Source organism: Pediculus humanus, genomic scaffold, assembly GCF_000006295.1.
Source record: "Pediculus humanus corporis 1103172108290 genomic scaffold, whole genome shotgun sequence".
NCBI lineage: Eukaryota > Metazoa > Arthropoda > Insecta > Psocodea > Pediculidae > Pediculus > Pediculus humanus.
In genome coordinates this window covers 1271046-1289171 of record NW_002987859.1, presented here as the reverse complement: position 1 = coordinate 1289171, position 18126 = coordinate 1271046, and the positions used below count along the sequence as shown (strand labels likewise).

At 25.7% G+C, this 18126-nt stretch overlaps 5 protein-coding genes across 5 annotated transcripts; 3 read left to right on the top strand and 2 right to left on the bottom strand.

The window, feature by feature from the left end:
• Positions 1-357: 357 nt before the first annotated feature.
• On the bottom strand, positions 358-1109 carry Phum_PHUM540560 (uncharacterized protein; the record flags this gene model as incomplete). Its single annotated transcript, XM_002431636.1, has 3 exons — positions 358-433; positions 765-804; positions 1016-1109. The coding sequence occupies 3 exons, from the start codon at positions 1107-1109 to the stop codon at positions 358-360; spliced, it is 210 nt and encodes a 69-aa protein (XP_002431681.1).
• Positions 1110-5220: 4111 nt separating this feature from the next.
• On the top strand, positions 5221-6118 carry Phum_PHUM540550 (uncharacterized protein; the record flags this gene model as incomplete). Its single annotated transcript, XM_002431635.1, has 2 exons — positions 5221-5411; positions 5491-6118. 2 exons carry the CDS (start codon positions 5221-5223, stop codon positions 6116-6118), a joined length of 819 nt encoding a protein of 272 aa, XP_002431680.1.
• A 1460-nt stretch (positions 6119-7578) lies between these two features.
• Phum_PHUM540540 (uncharacterized protein) lies at positions 7579-13119 on the top strand (the record flags this gene model as incomplete). Its single annotated transcript, XM_002431634.1, has 6 exons — positions 7579-7698; positions 10650-10769; positions 11026-12053; positions 12187-12396; positions 12483-12693; positions 12760-13119. 6 exons carry the CDS (start codon positions 7579-7581, stop codon positions 13117-13119), a joined length of 2049 nt encoding a protein of 682 aa, XP_002431679.1.
• Positions 13120-14346: 1227 nt separating this feature from the next.
• Phum_PHUM540530 (uncharacterized protein) lies at positions 14347-15609 on the bottom strand (the record flags this gene model as incomplete). Its single annotated transcript, XM_002431633.1, has 2 exons — positions 14347-15384; positions 15493-15609. The coding sequence occupies 2 exons, from the start codon at positions 15607-15609 to the stop codon at positions 14347-14349; spliced, it is 1155 nt and encodes a 384-aa protein (XP_002431678.1).
• A 625-nt stretch (positions 15610-16234) lies between these two features.
• Phum_PHUM540520 (uncharacterized protein) lies at positions 16235-18126 on the top strand (the record flags this gene model as incomplete). The annotated part of the gene is made up of 7 exons (XM_002431632.1): positions 16235-16611; positions 16698-16770; positions 16878-16996; positions 17076-17209; positions 17419-17594; positions 17705-17846; positions 17924-18126. The coding sequence occupies 7 exons, from the start codon at positions 16235-16237 to the stop codon at positions 18124-18126; spliced, it is 1224 nt and encodes a 407-aa protein (XP_002431677.1).

Sequence of the window (18126 nt, the reverse complement as noted above, 5' to 3'; positions counted from 1 at the left end):
GTGGATACATCGCATAAATAATAGTAATAATAATAATTTTAACAATAATGATTCTTTTTGTTTTGTTTTATATGACATTTCGTTCCCCTCTCACCCTTTCCCACACTCCCCAAAAAAAAAAAAAAAACAAAACCGACGACGGGGACCCGGAAAAAAAAATTTTTTTTTTGTATCAACAACAACACAAACAACCAACAACCTTTGCAATCAGTTTTTTCCGTCGTAAAAATTTATTGTTGCAAGTTTAAATAAGTTAAATCTCCAGGAAGTCTACAAACAACAATTTAAAGCAATAATACGAAGCGTCGTCTTATCATCATTCGACAAACAAAAAAAAAATTAAAAAATTTAAATACTCTATGATTTCAAAGTAACCAACCAATCAGAGACATTTTTCATTCTTTTTCTTTTCCGATCGTTTTCGACAGTTTTTCTAAAAAGAAAATTGAAAACGTTTCCGGCGGAAATCGATCCACATGAAAATATTAAAAATTTCTCTTCTCTTCCTTTTTATATCGCGTACAAACGCACAAAAATTTCGCAAAATAAAAAATTTTCAAATTACAAAACAAACAACATACATACATAAATCATAATTTTATCATTATTATTATCATTACTAAAAAATTATAGTTTTAGAGTTAATTGAAAAAAAAAAAAAAAAAAATCATTGGCGTGTTCGATACGATGCAAATTTTTTTTTTTTTTTTTTAATTAATTTCACGGGGGGGAGGGAGTGGAAATTGAAAAAATTGAAAAAAAACAGGTTTTCAAAATGTATTTCAAGTTCATTACTCACAAAAACTAATAAAAATAATTAATAGAAAAAGAACGAAAGAAAAAAATTAAAATGCAGGTTTTCTTCTTTTTCTTCTGCTTTTTTCTTTTCCGTTTTCTATAACCACGACACGATAAATTTAAATTGGCAATTCACTCGAGTGATCGTCAGTACAAGAAAGGATTTACAAATTATTTTAATGAGAGAAACGAGATTTGTTCCTTCTATTTTTTCCACCTACGAATATATCGAAAACCTGACACAAAAATCTAGGAATTGGAAAACATTTGTCGAACGTGACGTAACGAACGGGATGACGAACGCCAGCCATCATTAAAACAACCCAAAATTTAAAAAAAAAAAAAAAAATAGAAAAATTTTTTAAGGTTCCCGTAATAATTTAAAAAAAAATAATTTCACGCCGACAAACGCCATAACAACAACAACAACAACAACTCACGCCTCTTCTTATTCGACGCATTGTATAATTTTTTTCCCTCTCTCTCTCACTCTTTCTCTCTTTTCCTTTAAGGAGCAATCAATGTTTTCTTCTCGCCCACAAATTGATTTCATACAACTAAAAACCCCACAAACACTCCCCCCCGATAATTTTCATATTTGAATTTTTATTCTCTCCCGAAGAAAAAAAAAGAAGAAGAAACTAATTAGATAATTCCAAAAAAAAAAAAAAAACATCGTGGAACTAGTTTAATTGAACTTTGCAATGAGTATGACCACGCAAATTTCTTTCAACAAATTTTTTTTCAAAAAAAAAAAAAATTAAAAGAACGCATTCGAAAAAAAACAAAGTCGAACGGAAACGATAATTTTTCCGACACAAAATAAAACGAATAATAATAATAATAATCGTAATAATAATGATAATAATTTCTTCCAATTATATTATACGCCTAAAAAAAAAAAAAAAAATTTGCACCGAACTATAAGCAAATCTTTCGACTGTGACGACGAACTTGAAAGCCCATTTATTCTTTTTGAACCGTATCAGAACGAGGATTAAAAAAAAAAAAAAAAAAAAAAATTTCGTATTCTACGATTCCATTTCCAATGATTAAAATAATAATAATAATAATAAAGAGGAAGACGTCGATGATGATGATGATGATAAAAAAAACGTTATGGATTTTGATTTTTCTTACGGATTCGGTTAGTTTCCCACCGTAAATTTTAAATACGTAGTTTTTTTTTTTTTTTTAAATGTTAATTCAGTCGTTTGTTTTCGATAAATGTATTTTTCTATATATACAGACTTGAAAAAACCCGTACCTGTCATTACAACAAACAAACAAACAAACAAACAAAAACAAAAAGTAAAAGAAATAAAACGTTAAATTGCTTCGAAGTTACTTAGAGGAAAACTTATTCGTTCCTCGAATGATTTCTATCATTATTTCGAGTCATTTAATTAATTAATTAATGAAAAAGTAGTAGTCGTGGTACTAGTACTAGTAGTCCTTTTAATTATATGCGAGTGTTCACGACGCTTAAAATTTTTAATTACAAAAAAAAATTATAAATAAATATACTTGAAAAAATTATTATTATTACTAATATTTTTCGGGGCCGGTAATTTAAATTAATTTTTTTTTTAACAAATTGTGACGATATCGACGTTATAAAAAAAAAAAAAAAAAAAAAGAGGTCAAATATAAATTTTTCTCAAATGCATATCCGTGTCATTAGTCTTAAATTTTAAAGAAAATAAACGTGGGAGTTTATATATATATAAATCGTGCGACAGCAGCATCTTAAAATACATAAGAATACATAAATAAATAAATTTATTTTTTTTTTTTTTTTTTTTTTTTTACAAGTCTTAATTCGAATCGCATTCAATTTCATCATAGAACAATAAAAAAATTCTATAAAAAAAATATGGAAAACGTGGTTGTTAAGAAAAAAAAACCGCTAACGAGTTTTTTTATGAAATTTTCAAATTTTCGGCACCGAAAATTTAACACGTATAGTTTTTACCACCAAACTACAATCAATAAAAACTAAAAAAACTAAAAAAAAAACGAGGCGAGAGTGGCAATTTAACGTACGTTTCTTTCTTTTACTTTTTCTTTTTTATTACATATATAATTTATTATTTTAATAACGAGTAATAAAAAAATAAAAATATATTTTTCAACGATTCAACCGTGAAAATATAATCAACCACCGAAAAAAAACAAAAAACAAAAAATGTATTTATAATTATAAAAAATGTATTTAAAAATTATTAAAAATGTATTTATAATTTATAATTATATATATATAATTATAAATTTTTTTCATTAACAACTTCAACTTTTTATTTTAATTTTTTTTTGGTATCATTTTTTCAAATTAAAAAACTATACAATTTTATGAATCACATTTAAATTTAAAAAAATAACCAACAAATAATAATAATAATAATAAAAGCGTGGGGAAAGACACCAAAATAAAAAAAAATAAAAAATATTTAAAATACAAACATCATCATTTAAATAAAACATTTAAAAATAAACCTTGTTGTGATCATAAAAAAAAACATCAATTGAAAAAAAAAGTAAAGCATGATATATAAAACACCTTTTTTTGTCATAATGCAATATAAAATAATATAAAAAAAATCATGAATTCGAAATTGTGTGTGTGGTTTGTGTGCGAATGGACACCTATGTGTGTATGTGTCAGCTGTTGATCTCATTAAAAAAAACTTTTTTTATATATAAATAAGAATAATAAATCATAAATGTGAGATTCTTTCTAACGATTTACACGATTTAAAAAGTTTTAATTTTAATATATATATATATATATAAACTGCTATTTTAAATTTCATTCATTCGAAATGAATTATATCTATATATCTATTTTGTAAAAATTTAACATCCCACTTTAATATCCATGTTTGTGTTTGCAATTACATGTTTGACCTGATTATTAAAATTAAATGTTACATATATATTTTAAAATAGTTAGCTTTGAAGAGTCGAGTTGCAAGAATTAATAATTACTTTAATTTTGCATTGGACTGTTTCAGAGGAAACCGAAACAGTAAATTAGAACATCATCATCATCATCATCTTCTTCCACTATTGATTTATTATTTTTTTTTTTTTTTTAAATTTGAGTTTAAATTTTTCACACTTGTTAATAAATTATCACTAATAAATGTAACTATTGATAATCTTATCATTACAATCGGTAATTTTTTAAAAAATGATGTCGAATATTAAATAAAATTAAAAAATTTCAAATTTATAATCGAAAACTTGAATTATTATTGATTGATTATTTTTATTATTAATGTTTAAAAACTTTCATGTATTTTTTCAACTTACAATCATACTCATAATAATAATAATAATAATTCAGTGACATAAAAATTTTTGTATATATAGCCAAAATGTTGATGCCAAAAAACAGAAAAAAAAATGTTTCATGTTATTACTTTAAAAATTAATTTTCCTCTTTTTTTTTTTTTTTTAATTACATTTCATTAATTATTAATATTTTTAATAAGATTTATTTGATGTGAGACTGTCAAGTGTCAAATTTATGCAAATTATAAAATTTTTCAAATAAATAATTCAAAAAAAATGAAAACAAAAAGTTAAAATACAAGAAGAGAATATTTTTAAAAAGAACTTGAAGGTGAAATTATTTTATAAATAATGTTTGGGATACTCTCTCTCTCTCTCTTTCGAAAATACAAAAAAGAAAATAAAACAATCATGTTTGTATAATTAATGACCTTTTTACTCTTTTTTTTTTTTTTTTTTTCAAAAAATTAATTTCAACACGATTTACATCATAGAGATCATAAAGAATATTTCATGTACATTACATTATAAAAGCGAGGGAAATAGAATCGGTAAGAAATATGACATTTAGTCTCGATTATAAAATTAATGATATAAATATAAATACGTTTAAAATTGAGACACTTACCACAAAATGTATTTTCAAAAACTAATTATTGACCGATAAATGAAATTTTAAATAAAAAAATAATAATAATAAACCACTAATTTTCAATTTTTTTTCCACAAAATTTTTATGCACCTATCGATGAAAAAAAAAAAAATTACACACACCGCCTTTGTGGTTCACATTGTCTTAAGTTAATTAAAAATTTTTTTTTTTTCAACTTTGCGACAAATATCCCTACTCGAGTGGCACTAAAAAAAAAAGCTCATGGCGGTGTATCAAACATAAACATCTTTGAAATTTTTTATTTAAATCAACATTTTTTATTTTTAAATTCAATCAATTCCTTTGAAAAATCATCAATAAATAATTAGAAGTGAGTATTTTCAATATTTATGGGGTAATTTTTAAATTTCTAACTATTTTATCAACGAGATTTTAAATTTTTTTTTCAATGTGACCGTTTGTAATGTGATAAATAACAGCTTTTTTTTTCTCTCTCTCTCTAATTTGTAGATATGAAAGTAGCCCGTAAAAAGAGAAGAAGCATTGTTAGAATTCTAGCGTCACTCGTACCGAATTTTTTATGGCATTATTTTATACCTGTACCGCCTAGAATGTATCTTACGTCTACAATTATGAATAGTATATTATCATTAAAACACATTACTTATTTTCATCCTGAAGAAGATAGTTTTTACAGTTTCAAGTAAATATTATTCTCATGAAACCTTGTAATAATGTTAACATATTTTATTGTATTAACTTGAGTTATTTAATAATTACAGATCACATTTTAACAAACAGAAAAAAGCTCAAATATTAAATTCAACACCTTTAAAAAGTAACATCTGCGAAAGCAAGAGAATAACAGCTCTTCAAAGAGAACTAGAAGAAATTAAACAACAAGTTGCCAAATTAATGGAACACCAATGCGAGCAAATGATGTCTTCCGGATATGGAACATCAACAAATCCATCAGAACAATCACAAAAATCTCCAACACCTACAGCACCTCTCCCACCACCACCACCACCTCCTCCTCCTCCATTACCAACATTTGAATTATTACCTACTCCGATTAAATTAGAAAATAAGAAAAAAACTGTGATTCCGACAATGAAAAATGGATTACCGACAGGAAAAGAATTACTCAGAGATTTGAAAAAAGTTCAATTGAGAAAAATAGAAAAATCTCCAGGTGGAGGACCATTGAAAAAACCTAAAAAAATAAATAATCCTGGAGATTTTCTCGAGGCTGCACTTAAGAAAAGATTTGGTCTTATACAAAATTCATCTGAATCAAGCATCAATGTTGAATCATTGGATTCACACGACTCATTCAATTCCGATAAAAATAATAGCAGTAGTAATAACTATCAAGTTGGTAAAAACATAAAATACACTTTTTCATAGTAAAAATCAATTAATAATAATAATAATAAAATTATTGTTTTGTCAAAGTGCCTAATAATAATTATATCATGACTGAATTTTTTTTTTTTTATTGGCTAACATTATCACACATCGAAACATGCATATGAAAAAAAAAACATTTTAAAATTATTTTTAAAATGCAATAAAAATAATTTATAAAAATAATTACATTTTTATATATGTATATATATATATATATATATATATATATAGATTGGAAAGCAGAAGAAATGACGCTGTTACGTCGACATCATCTGTATAAATCACATACAATATGAAAATTATTGTAAAAAAAAAAAAAAAAAAATTTTTAACAATTTATGTTTTTTGTTTTTTTTTTTTTCACTTTTGTAATTTTTAATTATACTTAAGGTTATTTACAACAGCAACAGCAACAGGAAACCTTTTTTTTTTGTTCATTTAAATCTTCATTTTATTCAAAATTAAACAATATTAAAAACATTATTTTACGATTGATCTCATTTTAAATTTTCTTTTGTTTTTGTATTATGCTATTCTATGTGCCATTTAATGTCATAATTTTTATATATATGTTTAAAAAAAATACAAATTTTAAATTTTTAAAAATTTTACAGGGTTACGAATCGATAATATCGTTTAAATTTTTTTTTTTTTTTTTAAATAAAACAAAAATGATAAAAATTAGTCAAAAAAAAAAAAAAAAAAAAATTATAAGACTAATTGATTTTTCTTTTTCTTTTTTTTTTTGTCTTATTTTTTATTATAAATTTTATTACGAATTAAATTAAAATTAAATTAAATTAAATTTCTTTTTATCCTTTATGTAAAATAAATAAATAAATAATTAATTAATTTGAATTTTATTATGTAATTGAATAATTATAAATAAATAAATTTTAAATTTTAATTTCTGTTATTATTATTAACACACACTCTTATTTATCCGACGTTAAAATAAATAAATTAAAAACAAAGAATAAATTTAAATTTAAAAAAATTTTTTATTTACCCGCGTTAAAAAATTAATTTAAATACGTTCGAAACCGTTAATTTCCCTCTCTCTTCCCCTTCCTCTCTCTCTTTCCCCCCACCCCTTTTTACGAATATTATTTCCAGTAAATAAGCATTAAGCAAAAAGTAAATAATGAGAACATGATTTTTTTTAAATGATTACACGGCATTAAAAAATAAAAAATAAAAAAAATTGTTACGTAAAAAAAAAAAAATAGGGAATAAAAATCAATGTCCGCCATTTTGAATTAAAATACGTTCAATACGCGGGCGCATTCTCATATCGATATCTGGCAGTTCGTTCAGTGTCCTCGTCGGGTCGAACCGATGAAAACTTGAAATTACCTGTCGCGTATGTGTTATAGTAAATCGTTTATTATTATTATTATTTACAAATGAAACAAGTAAACGTTATTTTAATTAATTAATTGATAATATATGAAACGATGAATTCGCCAAAAGTTAATGAAAAACCATCGAGAAATCATCAAAGCGGGAAAAGATCAGGAAAAATTTTATCACCTTCCGGAAGTCAAGAATTTATCGATGTCGAAGAATCAACGACGGTAATCAAAAAAAAAAAAAAAAAAAAAAAAAATTTTCCCAATTCGTCGTCCGACATATTAATTTCTCCTTTTCTTTTTTTTGCTGAATTTTCGTTTTTTTTTTTTTTTTTTTTTTTAATCGATTTATAAACGTATATTATTTTAATTTACGCTCGAATAACACGATTCAGCAATAAATAATAATAATAATAATAATAATAATAATAATAATAATAATAATAATAATTTTTTTTGTTAAATATGGCACATCGCGTGTAAATTTCGTTTTTCCTTTCTTTTTTTTTTCGTTTTTGTTTTTTAAATCTACGCAAAATTTAAAAACATTTCGACAAATGAAAAAAATCATTCGATATATCGATCAATCAATCAATCAATCAATCGTAAAAATTGTTTTAAATTTTCCCGACGGATGAAAATGTCTCGGAATCGACAAATAATAAAAAAAAAAAAAAAAATTAATAGCTCTCGTAAATCTCAGTTTACGTTCTTTTCTTTTTTTCTTTCGTCATTTTCGTCGTTTGTTTGTTTGTTTGCTTCTCGTTTGTTAGCAAAAACCTACCTAAAATTTTCCTTATTTTTTTTCAAAAGAAAATTTATTTTAATTATTTATTTATTTCCCCTTCCCTCCCCCTTCTCCATCGTTTGAGTTTCGATTATTTGTGTTGTGTGAACGTAATTACGTAATTATTATTATTATTACTCTCACTAATAATAATATTAATAAATTAAAAAAATAAATAAATAAATAAATAGTAAATCAAATTAATAATTCACGTCCGAATTATGTATGTATGCATGTTTTTTTTTTAATTTATTATTATTATTATTATTTATTTATTTATTCCGACTAGTGTGTAAATTTATTCCTTATGTAATTTTAAGTTAACATCATTACCATCATCATCATCATTATTATTATTATTACTTAACGTACGGTAATTAATTAATAAAATATTCCCTTGGTAAAAAAAAAAAAAAAAATCGGTCGTGATATTAATAATAATAATTTTAAGGTGTAATAAATTTATTATTATTATTATCATTAAATAGAATTTGTCGATTTTTTTTTTTTTTTTTTTTTTCATTTGAATGAAAATTAATGAATCGATTATTATTTTTTAAACATTATAATCGATTGTTTTTGTTTGTTTGTTGTTGTTGTTGTTGCTTTGTTTTGTTTTTTTTTTTCTTTTACTTTATGTTTGTTTTTTATGTGTTTCGTTCATCTATGATAAATCGCGTGGAAATTTTCGTTTTAATTTTAAATTTTTTAACTCGAACCAATTATTACTATTATTATTATTATTACTGTTATTGTTATTATTGGAGAAAATTATTATTATTATTATTTTAAGAAAAAAAAAAAAAAAAACTTTTGCTGTCGCTGATAATTTGCGTTCAAATGATAATAAATATAACAAAAACAACAACAAAATTTGATTACGATAACAATTTCCTCAATGTAAATAACTAATTATTATTATTATTATTATTATCGTTATTATTATTATTATTATTATTATTATTATTATTATTATTATTATTATTATTATTATTATTATTATTATTATTATTATTATTATTATTATTATTATTATTATTATTATTATTATTATTATTATTATTATTATTATTATTATTATTATTATTATTATTATTATTATTATTATTATTATTATTATTATTATTATTATTATTATTATTATTATTATTATTATTATTATTATTATTATTATTATTATTATTATTATTATTATTATTATTATTATTATTATTATTATTATTATTATTATTATTATTATTATTATTATTATTATTATTATTATTATTATTATTATTATTATTATTATTATTATTATTATTATTATTATTATTATTATTATTATTATTATTATTATTATTATTATTATTATTATTATTATTATTATTATTACTATTATTAACGTTTTTATCGCGTTTTGCAGTCGTCGTTTGTTTTAAAAAAAAAAAAAAAAACTTTTACGCTTTCATAACAACAACAACAACAACAACAAACGATTGTTAATATAAGGAGAAAAAAATTTTTTACACCCTTAAAATTATTTATCGAAAAATCGATTTTTTTATTATCATCATCATTACTTTTTTTTCAATGAATTAAATTTAAAAGAGAGAGAAAATATATTTAAAAAAAAAAACGTAACGTTGCGAGATCCTTCGTTTGTTTGTTTGTACACAAAATAAAAAAAAAAAAATAAAAATTTATTAAAAGCCAAAACAAATTGGCAAAATTTTTTAAAATAAAAACCTTGAAAATTTTTTTATTTATTTATAAAAAAAAAATTGGATTTTATTTATTTTTTTAAAAATAAAATTTTTAATTAATTATTAAATTTTAATTAAATTAATATCGTACTAATTATTTTAATTAATTTTTTTATAAATAATAAACAAACAAACAAACAAACGCACAATTTTTTTTTTTAATAATAAAATTATAGCGAGGAAATAAACATTAAACGTATCGTTATTTTAAAAATTATTCGTAACTTCCTTTCACGCTTTAAATTATTATTTATTGATTTTTTTTTATTTGTTTAAACAAAAGGGACCATAAAAAACAAAACAACAACAACAATTTTTCACAGGTGATTGACTCAAAAAAATTAATAATTAATAATTATGGCGGTGACACACACACACGCGGCGAACCGGGATTTAATATCAATATTCAAAACGGCAAAATGAAAAGTTTCCATTTTTGGCACCCTTTCTCCTCCCCCCTCCCCACCCCCCGAACGTGTCCTCGAGCATAAAAGGACAAACGGAAAAGAGGAAAGAAAGAAAAAAAAATTTTTTTTTTAATTGTGACTCATACGTCGTCGATGATGACGATGACGACGACACATCCCCCTTTTTCGTATTATTTTAATTTCCTACAACCAAAATAATAAGGGTTGTTTGTTTTTTAGGCTCAAATATTAGAAAGGGTCAAAAGTGATAGGGTGGCAACTACGAAACAAGATGAAGACAGAAGACGTAGAACAATCATCGTCGAAAAAAAAAATGGAACTTATGGATTTACCCTACAGGTACGATGATAATTTACGTTTCACGTTTTTTTTTTTTTTTCTTTTCCTTTTATTATTATTATCATCAACTTTAAAAGGAGAAATTTCATATCCGCATCCGATCGACGTATATACGTTGTTTGTTTGTTTGTTTGTTTTTATTTGGTCGCTAATTAATTTAAGTTGTTAAAAGAAGCCAAAAAAAACGTTAATGAAATAATAGAAAATAAAATGAAGATGTTTCCAATGGGTTTTATTATCATTATTATTTTTACAGAGTTACGGCATCCATTATAAAAAAGAACAAGAAATCGAAATGATAACATATGTCGATTACGTTGAATATGACGGGCCAGCTTACAAAGCCGGAATGAGAGAAGGAGATGTTATACTATCGATAAACGGTCACGACATGGAAAAAGCAGATCACAAAGCTTTGGTTAATTTTATTAAAAATTGCGACACGAGAATGAGAATGGTCGTACTGTTCGAAGATTGCGTGAGAAAAGTCGAATTGCACATAAGGTACATACAATTGCAAAGAATACTACAAAGCAAAACGGCCGAACTGGATAGGTTGTGCTTGAAGGAAAGGGAAGTGTTGCAAGGAAAGTGGAAATCTCACAGTTTACCCGCGAGGAAAAAGGGAAATTCGAATAATTCATCGGACGATTTGATAGATTCGTCGCAGGAAGACGGTTTTCATTGCAGGCCGACAGTATCGACGGAAAACGTTGCTCAGGTACCGAGACAATCACAATTGTTGTTAGCTTATCAATGCTTGGACCCGAGGTATCAGTGCGTCATTAGATCGGACAATTCGAACGAGATTTTCGTCGGTTGGACCCGAGATTCACCGGAATCGAGGCCGATATTGGTTAAAACGAATTGCGATTTCAAACAAAAACGTTGTCCCGTCGACGGTTATCATCAAACGAACGGCGCGATATCGGCAAACATGATTAAAACATCGAGTGGTGGTAGAAACGCTAACAAAACGAAACATTATCAACATCACACGAGGCATTTGTGCAATCCATGCTTGCAAGCGGTCAACAATCAAGATAATACGAGCCTTGAAGCTTACGATTTAGCGAGTCCTTGTTGCGATCCTCACTGCGTACCTTCTGCTAGGAGAAAATCTAAACAAAAACAACATAACAAACGCGGGCATCACAATAACAGAAGTCACGAACGTGATTCGAGTAAAGAAAACGTCAAATGCGGTTCGTTTAGAGAAAAAAGCGGGGAAAATGGCGAGGGAATCACGAAATCGAATTCGAATCGTTCTCATAAATATTTTAGGTGAGTGTCTTCAATTAGTCACTCATTCAAACCATTTCCTCAAAAACGTGCCAACATTTCTTTCAATCTTTGCGACATTGTTTGTGTCGTCTGCGACAAAAGTTTCCCTTTTTTATATTAATTTTTTTTTCAGTTTCGGTAGCAGTTTGGTTAGTCAATGCAGTCTTCATTCATGCACGTCAAGCGATGCTAGTCACGGAGTGGGTGAAAGCAGTGGAATATCTTATTCGACTTCATTAAGTTCCGACACTCTTTATTGGGATGGAAACGATAAAAAATCGCAAAACAATTCGTATTCCTATTCTAAAGTTTCCAATTGTAAAACTCAACCAACTTGCGACAGGTAAAAACATACATACCCCGCCTGGGGGGTATATAAAAAAAAAAGAAAAACCCATTTTCACTATTTTTTATCGATGTTAATTTCAGTTATCAAAATTTTCAACCTGTCAAACCAAAATCGTGGGACAATTTGACGACAAAAGCATTCGGCGGATATGGATTCGGGTACGGATACGTTGACACGAGTTCGACAAATAAAAATCATTCGACATCTTCGTATAATACCTCGAGTAACACCATGCCGGCAAAATTGAAAATTCAATCCGGTAAAAATACGGGAATGATTAATTTAAATCAGGTACGATTCATTTTAAATGTCAATGTCAATGTCGACAACTTATAAAACAAATATTTTCGATATTAGATAAATTTCAAAAGCAAAACCGGAGGAAGAGTACACAGCATACAAATATATCATAACGGACACGGACATTGCGATCTTCCGACAAAATCAACGGAAAATCTTTTGCTGTTACAACAAAAACAAAATTCCATCATGTCGAACGCGAGTAGAAGTTGCGAATGTTTGGAAATAAATTCAATTTCGGATTCGAATAATTCTGTAAAAAGATTTTTTCCAAATCATAATAATGGCGACATCATTTGTTGTCACCATTACGGTAAATGTCAACAATCGAATTTAAAACAGAGACGTTCGAGTGAAAAACAATGTGGCAGCGGTGGCGGTGGCAGTTGCGGTGGTGGTAACGTATCGAGACTTTGATTAATATTTCATTATAGTTCTAAAAAAAATTAATCCACTCACACTTTTTTATTTTATTTTTTAATTTTTATTTTCCAATAAATTTGGCTGTGCTTATCGTTATGTCTACCCCTCCTCCCACCCACCCTACCCATCCTCCCCGCCCCTCACCCCACCAAAATAAAAAAATCTCAGGTGTGTTAAAAAAAAAATGAACAAAAAAAAACGTTTTAAATTAAATTTCGATAATACAATTTAAAATACAAAAAAAAAAAAAAATGGCAACGATTAATAAAATTAATAATAATAAATTTATGTACGTGAAAATTAATGAATAATTTATTTAATAAATTTTTCTTTTTACTAAAATAAAAAAAAAAAAAAACGCCTTTTTTTTTTTAACTGTGTTTCAAAACATTCATTTATTTATTCATTACCCTGACAAATCACATTTAAAAAAAAAAAAATCAATAATAATAATAATAATAACGATGTTAATAAATAATAATAAATACATACATAAATAAAAAGTTTAAATGATTAGTAAAACGTTTATTATTATTAATAGAAATAATAATAATAAAAAATTGTTAAAAATATTTCATGATCGTTTGTTAATTAAATAATACTCTTTTTATTCATTATCATTAACATCAGAATTTAATAACTGACGATAAGAAAAAAATTAAATAAATAAATAAATTATTATTATTATTAATAATACTGGAATGTTTCGATTAATTATACAAATTTTTTTTAAATGAGAGACAATGAGCAATGTTATGAAAAATCCCACTCCCTATGATATGCAATAAGCAAATAAAGTGTAAAAAATAAAAAGCTCATATAAAAATTTAATATTAATATTAATATTAATAATAATAATATTTCAATTGTAAAAAATAAAAAAAAGAGTTTAATATAGTAAAAAATAAAATTAAACCTATCCAATAAAAATAGTTCATTTTTTTTTTTTTTTTTTATAAAAATGCAATAATAAATTATCGATAATAATTAAATTTTTCAAAAAAAATTCCATTAAAATTCATATTTATATAATATTGTGATATTTTTAGTAAAAAAATTGATAATTGATTTAAATAAAATTTTTATTTTTTTTTTTCTTCCAATTTTTACTTTTCCCAATAACGAATGGTTAAAATATATAAATTGGTTATCATTATTATTGTTTTTATTAAAAAAAAATGTCATTGTGGAAAAAATTTGAGTGTTATCGACATTTTATAATTAATACGGATTGTGAAGTCTGTGATGTTTTTTTAAATAATTATTTCTGTAAAATTTAGCATTGCATATTCCACATTTGTAACAAGGTTTGAATACTTTTAAATCTATTCTTTTATGAGTATTTTTAACATGATAAACCAAATCCATGTTCTCGCTGAACATTTTCTTACATTTTCCGCATTTGAATTCATAATTTTTATAATTACAAACATAAGATTTAAAGTTGAATTGATTTTCAGAAGCCATGTTATTATCTCTAGGTGATTTCACTTTAGAAAATTTCATGTTAGGAGTGCTGGATAACAATGGTTTGTTGAACCAATCCCCCGATATGTTATTCAAAACATCCGATATGTTAAATTTATCATCTTCGCATAATAAACTGTGTTCTTCGATGCTCACTTCTTTCGCAGCTCCCATATTTTGTTTTAATACTGTATTTTCTTTATTATCACAACTGTAATTTGGACAATCGAAACAAAGGCCTCTCCTCACACCTGAATTTATCGAATGATTGGTTATGTTTTTCAATAGAGATTTCCTTTTGAATTTTTTGTTTTTGCAACAAAAATCTTCTGTATGTTTAACATCCGGAAGGTGTTTGCATAAATCAGTGAAATCAAAACAATCATTATTGATAACTTGTCGAGGAATCATTGGAAATTGTGGTAATTGATTGTTTTCATTCATGTTGTTTTTATCAATAAAATCCATATCCAAGTAATCAGAAAGACGAAATGATTTAAAACTGCCTGAGTTTGAATTTAAAAGTGATGAAAAATGCATCGTGGTAACACTTGATAAATATTTTCGTTTAAATTTAAGCTCGAATTCAGCATAATGTGATTCTTCTACGTGTCTCACAACCTCATTAAAATCTACAATACTTTGATTTTTATCACAATAATTACATTTAAAATTTTTATCAACAAACAATTCGGTCATATCGTTTAAATGTTCCAGTAAACAATGTTTGGCAACAAGATATTCTTCGTAAAACTTGGCTTTACAAAATGGGCATTCGTCATAAGTAATAATCTTGTTTTTAACGCTTAAAAAAAAATTCAAGTGATTCGTTTTCAAATGCTCGAATAAAGTAAATTTATATCGAAAAGCGTTTACACAAAGCGGACAAAACATGGTAACCTCGGCTTCATCGTTTACGTCAAGCAAATCACTTAATGCTCTGTAAACACTAGATTTTGAAGTATTATTACTATTATACGATACATTATCGTATGTAGAAACGATGGATAAATTCATTTTTAATATATTAATGAACTTTAAAACGTTTAAACTAAACTATTTATCACATTATTAAAAAATCCATCATGAATACAAAAAAACCGTTGAGCGTTTTTTCAACTGACGTTAATGACGTAGATTCAAAATGACGGATTGAAATACGGGAAATAATGCCAACTTTTAACAAGTTGGCGACAAAAATTTCATTTCCGTTTGGCACGTTCAGTTATCATTACATCACTGTGTTGATAAAGCCTTCGGTGGAATATCAATTTCTTGTTCTGTCACATATGCTTAGAATGGTAATAACTTGAAAAGTAAATATTGAATAAATATTTCGTTGATTGCGCAAAGAACACAATGTTCTTTTGCATTTATTCAAGTTTGCAAATAAGCAAATCATAAAAAATGATATTAATTTTAATTGAAGAGTTTAAAACGTAAATAAATTGGAATTTTTTGAGGTAAAATTTGCCGGAGAGTATTACAAGCAGTTTTAACAGTTGTAAACTTTACTTTTTTTTTAATATTAAATTATGCGTTGCCAACACCACGTTATGCATTTTTTAAATAAGATATTTTGTAAATAAAATACCTTATTTATTTTATTTTTTCAGACCATGCATAGGTAAATATCAGTGAAATGGGGAGGTTGAATGCTTTACAAGAAAAAGATGACACGGGCCGAAATAAACCCCTTTGCACTGGGACTTGCTGTAAATATGTACTCACTACTGCATCACTTATACTTCTGTATTTTTCACTATCCATCGGATTGACTTTTTACCAAAGATGGCTTTTACAGAGATTAAAATTTCCACTTTTCGTTACGACAGGACATTTGTTTTTGAAATTTTTAACAGCATTAGTTTTTAGAGTCACATATGAATGCTTTACAAAAAAACCAAGAGTGACGCTATCTTGGTACAATTACATAACAAAAGCAGCTCCAGTTGGTCTTGCAAGCGGTTTCGATGTTGCTTTTTCTAACTGGGGTTTAGAATTAATAACTGTTTCCTTGTAAGTTTTTTTTTGTTTTTCCTTTAAATTAAATTTTAATTTTTTAAAACATCACAATAAAATTAAAATTTTTTTTTTGTTTTTAGATATACAATGACTAAATCATCTGCCATCATATTCATATTAATTTTTTCATTAATATTTAAATTGGAAAAAAAAGTAAGTTTTTCCTTTTTTTTTTTTTTTTCTTTTTCTTCTTAACTTTCTTCCACATATGTAGAAATAATAATAAAAAATGTAATTTTCATCTTTTGTTATTTAATTAGTCTTGGAAAATAATAATAATTGTCTTAATGATATCTGGTGGCCTTTTAATGTTCACCTACAAGTCAACCCAGTTTAATTTAGTAGGATTTATTTTAGTTCTTCTAGCAACATTTTCCAGGTAGTCGCAGTTTATTTTCTAGTCATCGCTAAATACAAATTTCATATTTATTAATTAAACCATTTATTTGTCCTTGTAGTGGACTTCGATGGACCTTGGCACAATTACTTATGCAAAAATCCAAATTAGGATTGTCGAATCCTCTCGACATGATGTATCACGTTCAACCATGGATGTTAGTCATGGTGTTACCTTTTGCCCTGTGCTTCGAGGGTAATCATTTCTTCTTTTTTTTTTTCATCACAAATTTCCATATAACTTAATTTAAAAAATTATCAAACAATATTCGATTGGAATTTAATAAATTAATATCCACTTAATGCTTGATGCTTTTTCCAAAGAATATTCATATTCAATCGCACAACGCTTGTTCCAAAATAACATAACTGTTAATTATATTTTTCTTTTTTTTTTTTTTTTAGGTTTGGCAGTTGCAAGTAGTTCAAAATTTTTTAATTTTACTCGTTTGAATGAATTAACTTATTCAATATGGGCGGTTGTGATTGGTGCTTTCGTTGCGTTTTGTATGGAACTCTCTGAATATTTACTCGTGTCTTGCACTTCTAGTCTAACGCTATCCATAGCTGGTATATTTAAGGTGCGCAAATAATAACTACAAAAAGTTTTTTACTTAAACGCATAACGTTTTAAGTGTGAATCAAAGCGATAATCGAGAGTAACTTTTCCTAAAACAATTTTTTTTCCCAGGAATTGTGTACCTTGATATTAGCCGTAGAGTGGAACGGGGATCAAATCAGCCACATAAACATAATCGGATTATTATTTTGCTTGGGCGGTATATCATTACACGCGGCACTTAAAGCCATAGCAACATCCAACAGCATAAACGGTGAGGTGTAATAACCCGTCAACAAACAATCATAATAACAATAACAATACTAAAAATAAAATATATTGAAATTTCAGATTCATCCGAAAGCGACAACGAAATATCATTTATCGCGGGAGAGGGTCAAGAATTACGAATGCCCCTTCTAGCAGAAGAATCATCATTTTCAAACAGCCTCGTTTTCAGCGAAAGCGACAGCGATGAAAACTCTGAAGTTTTGTTTAGCGTTCTCAAAAGCAGAGATAAAACAACTTACGAATTGGACGATAAACTTATATAA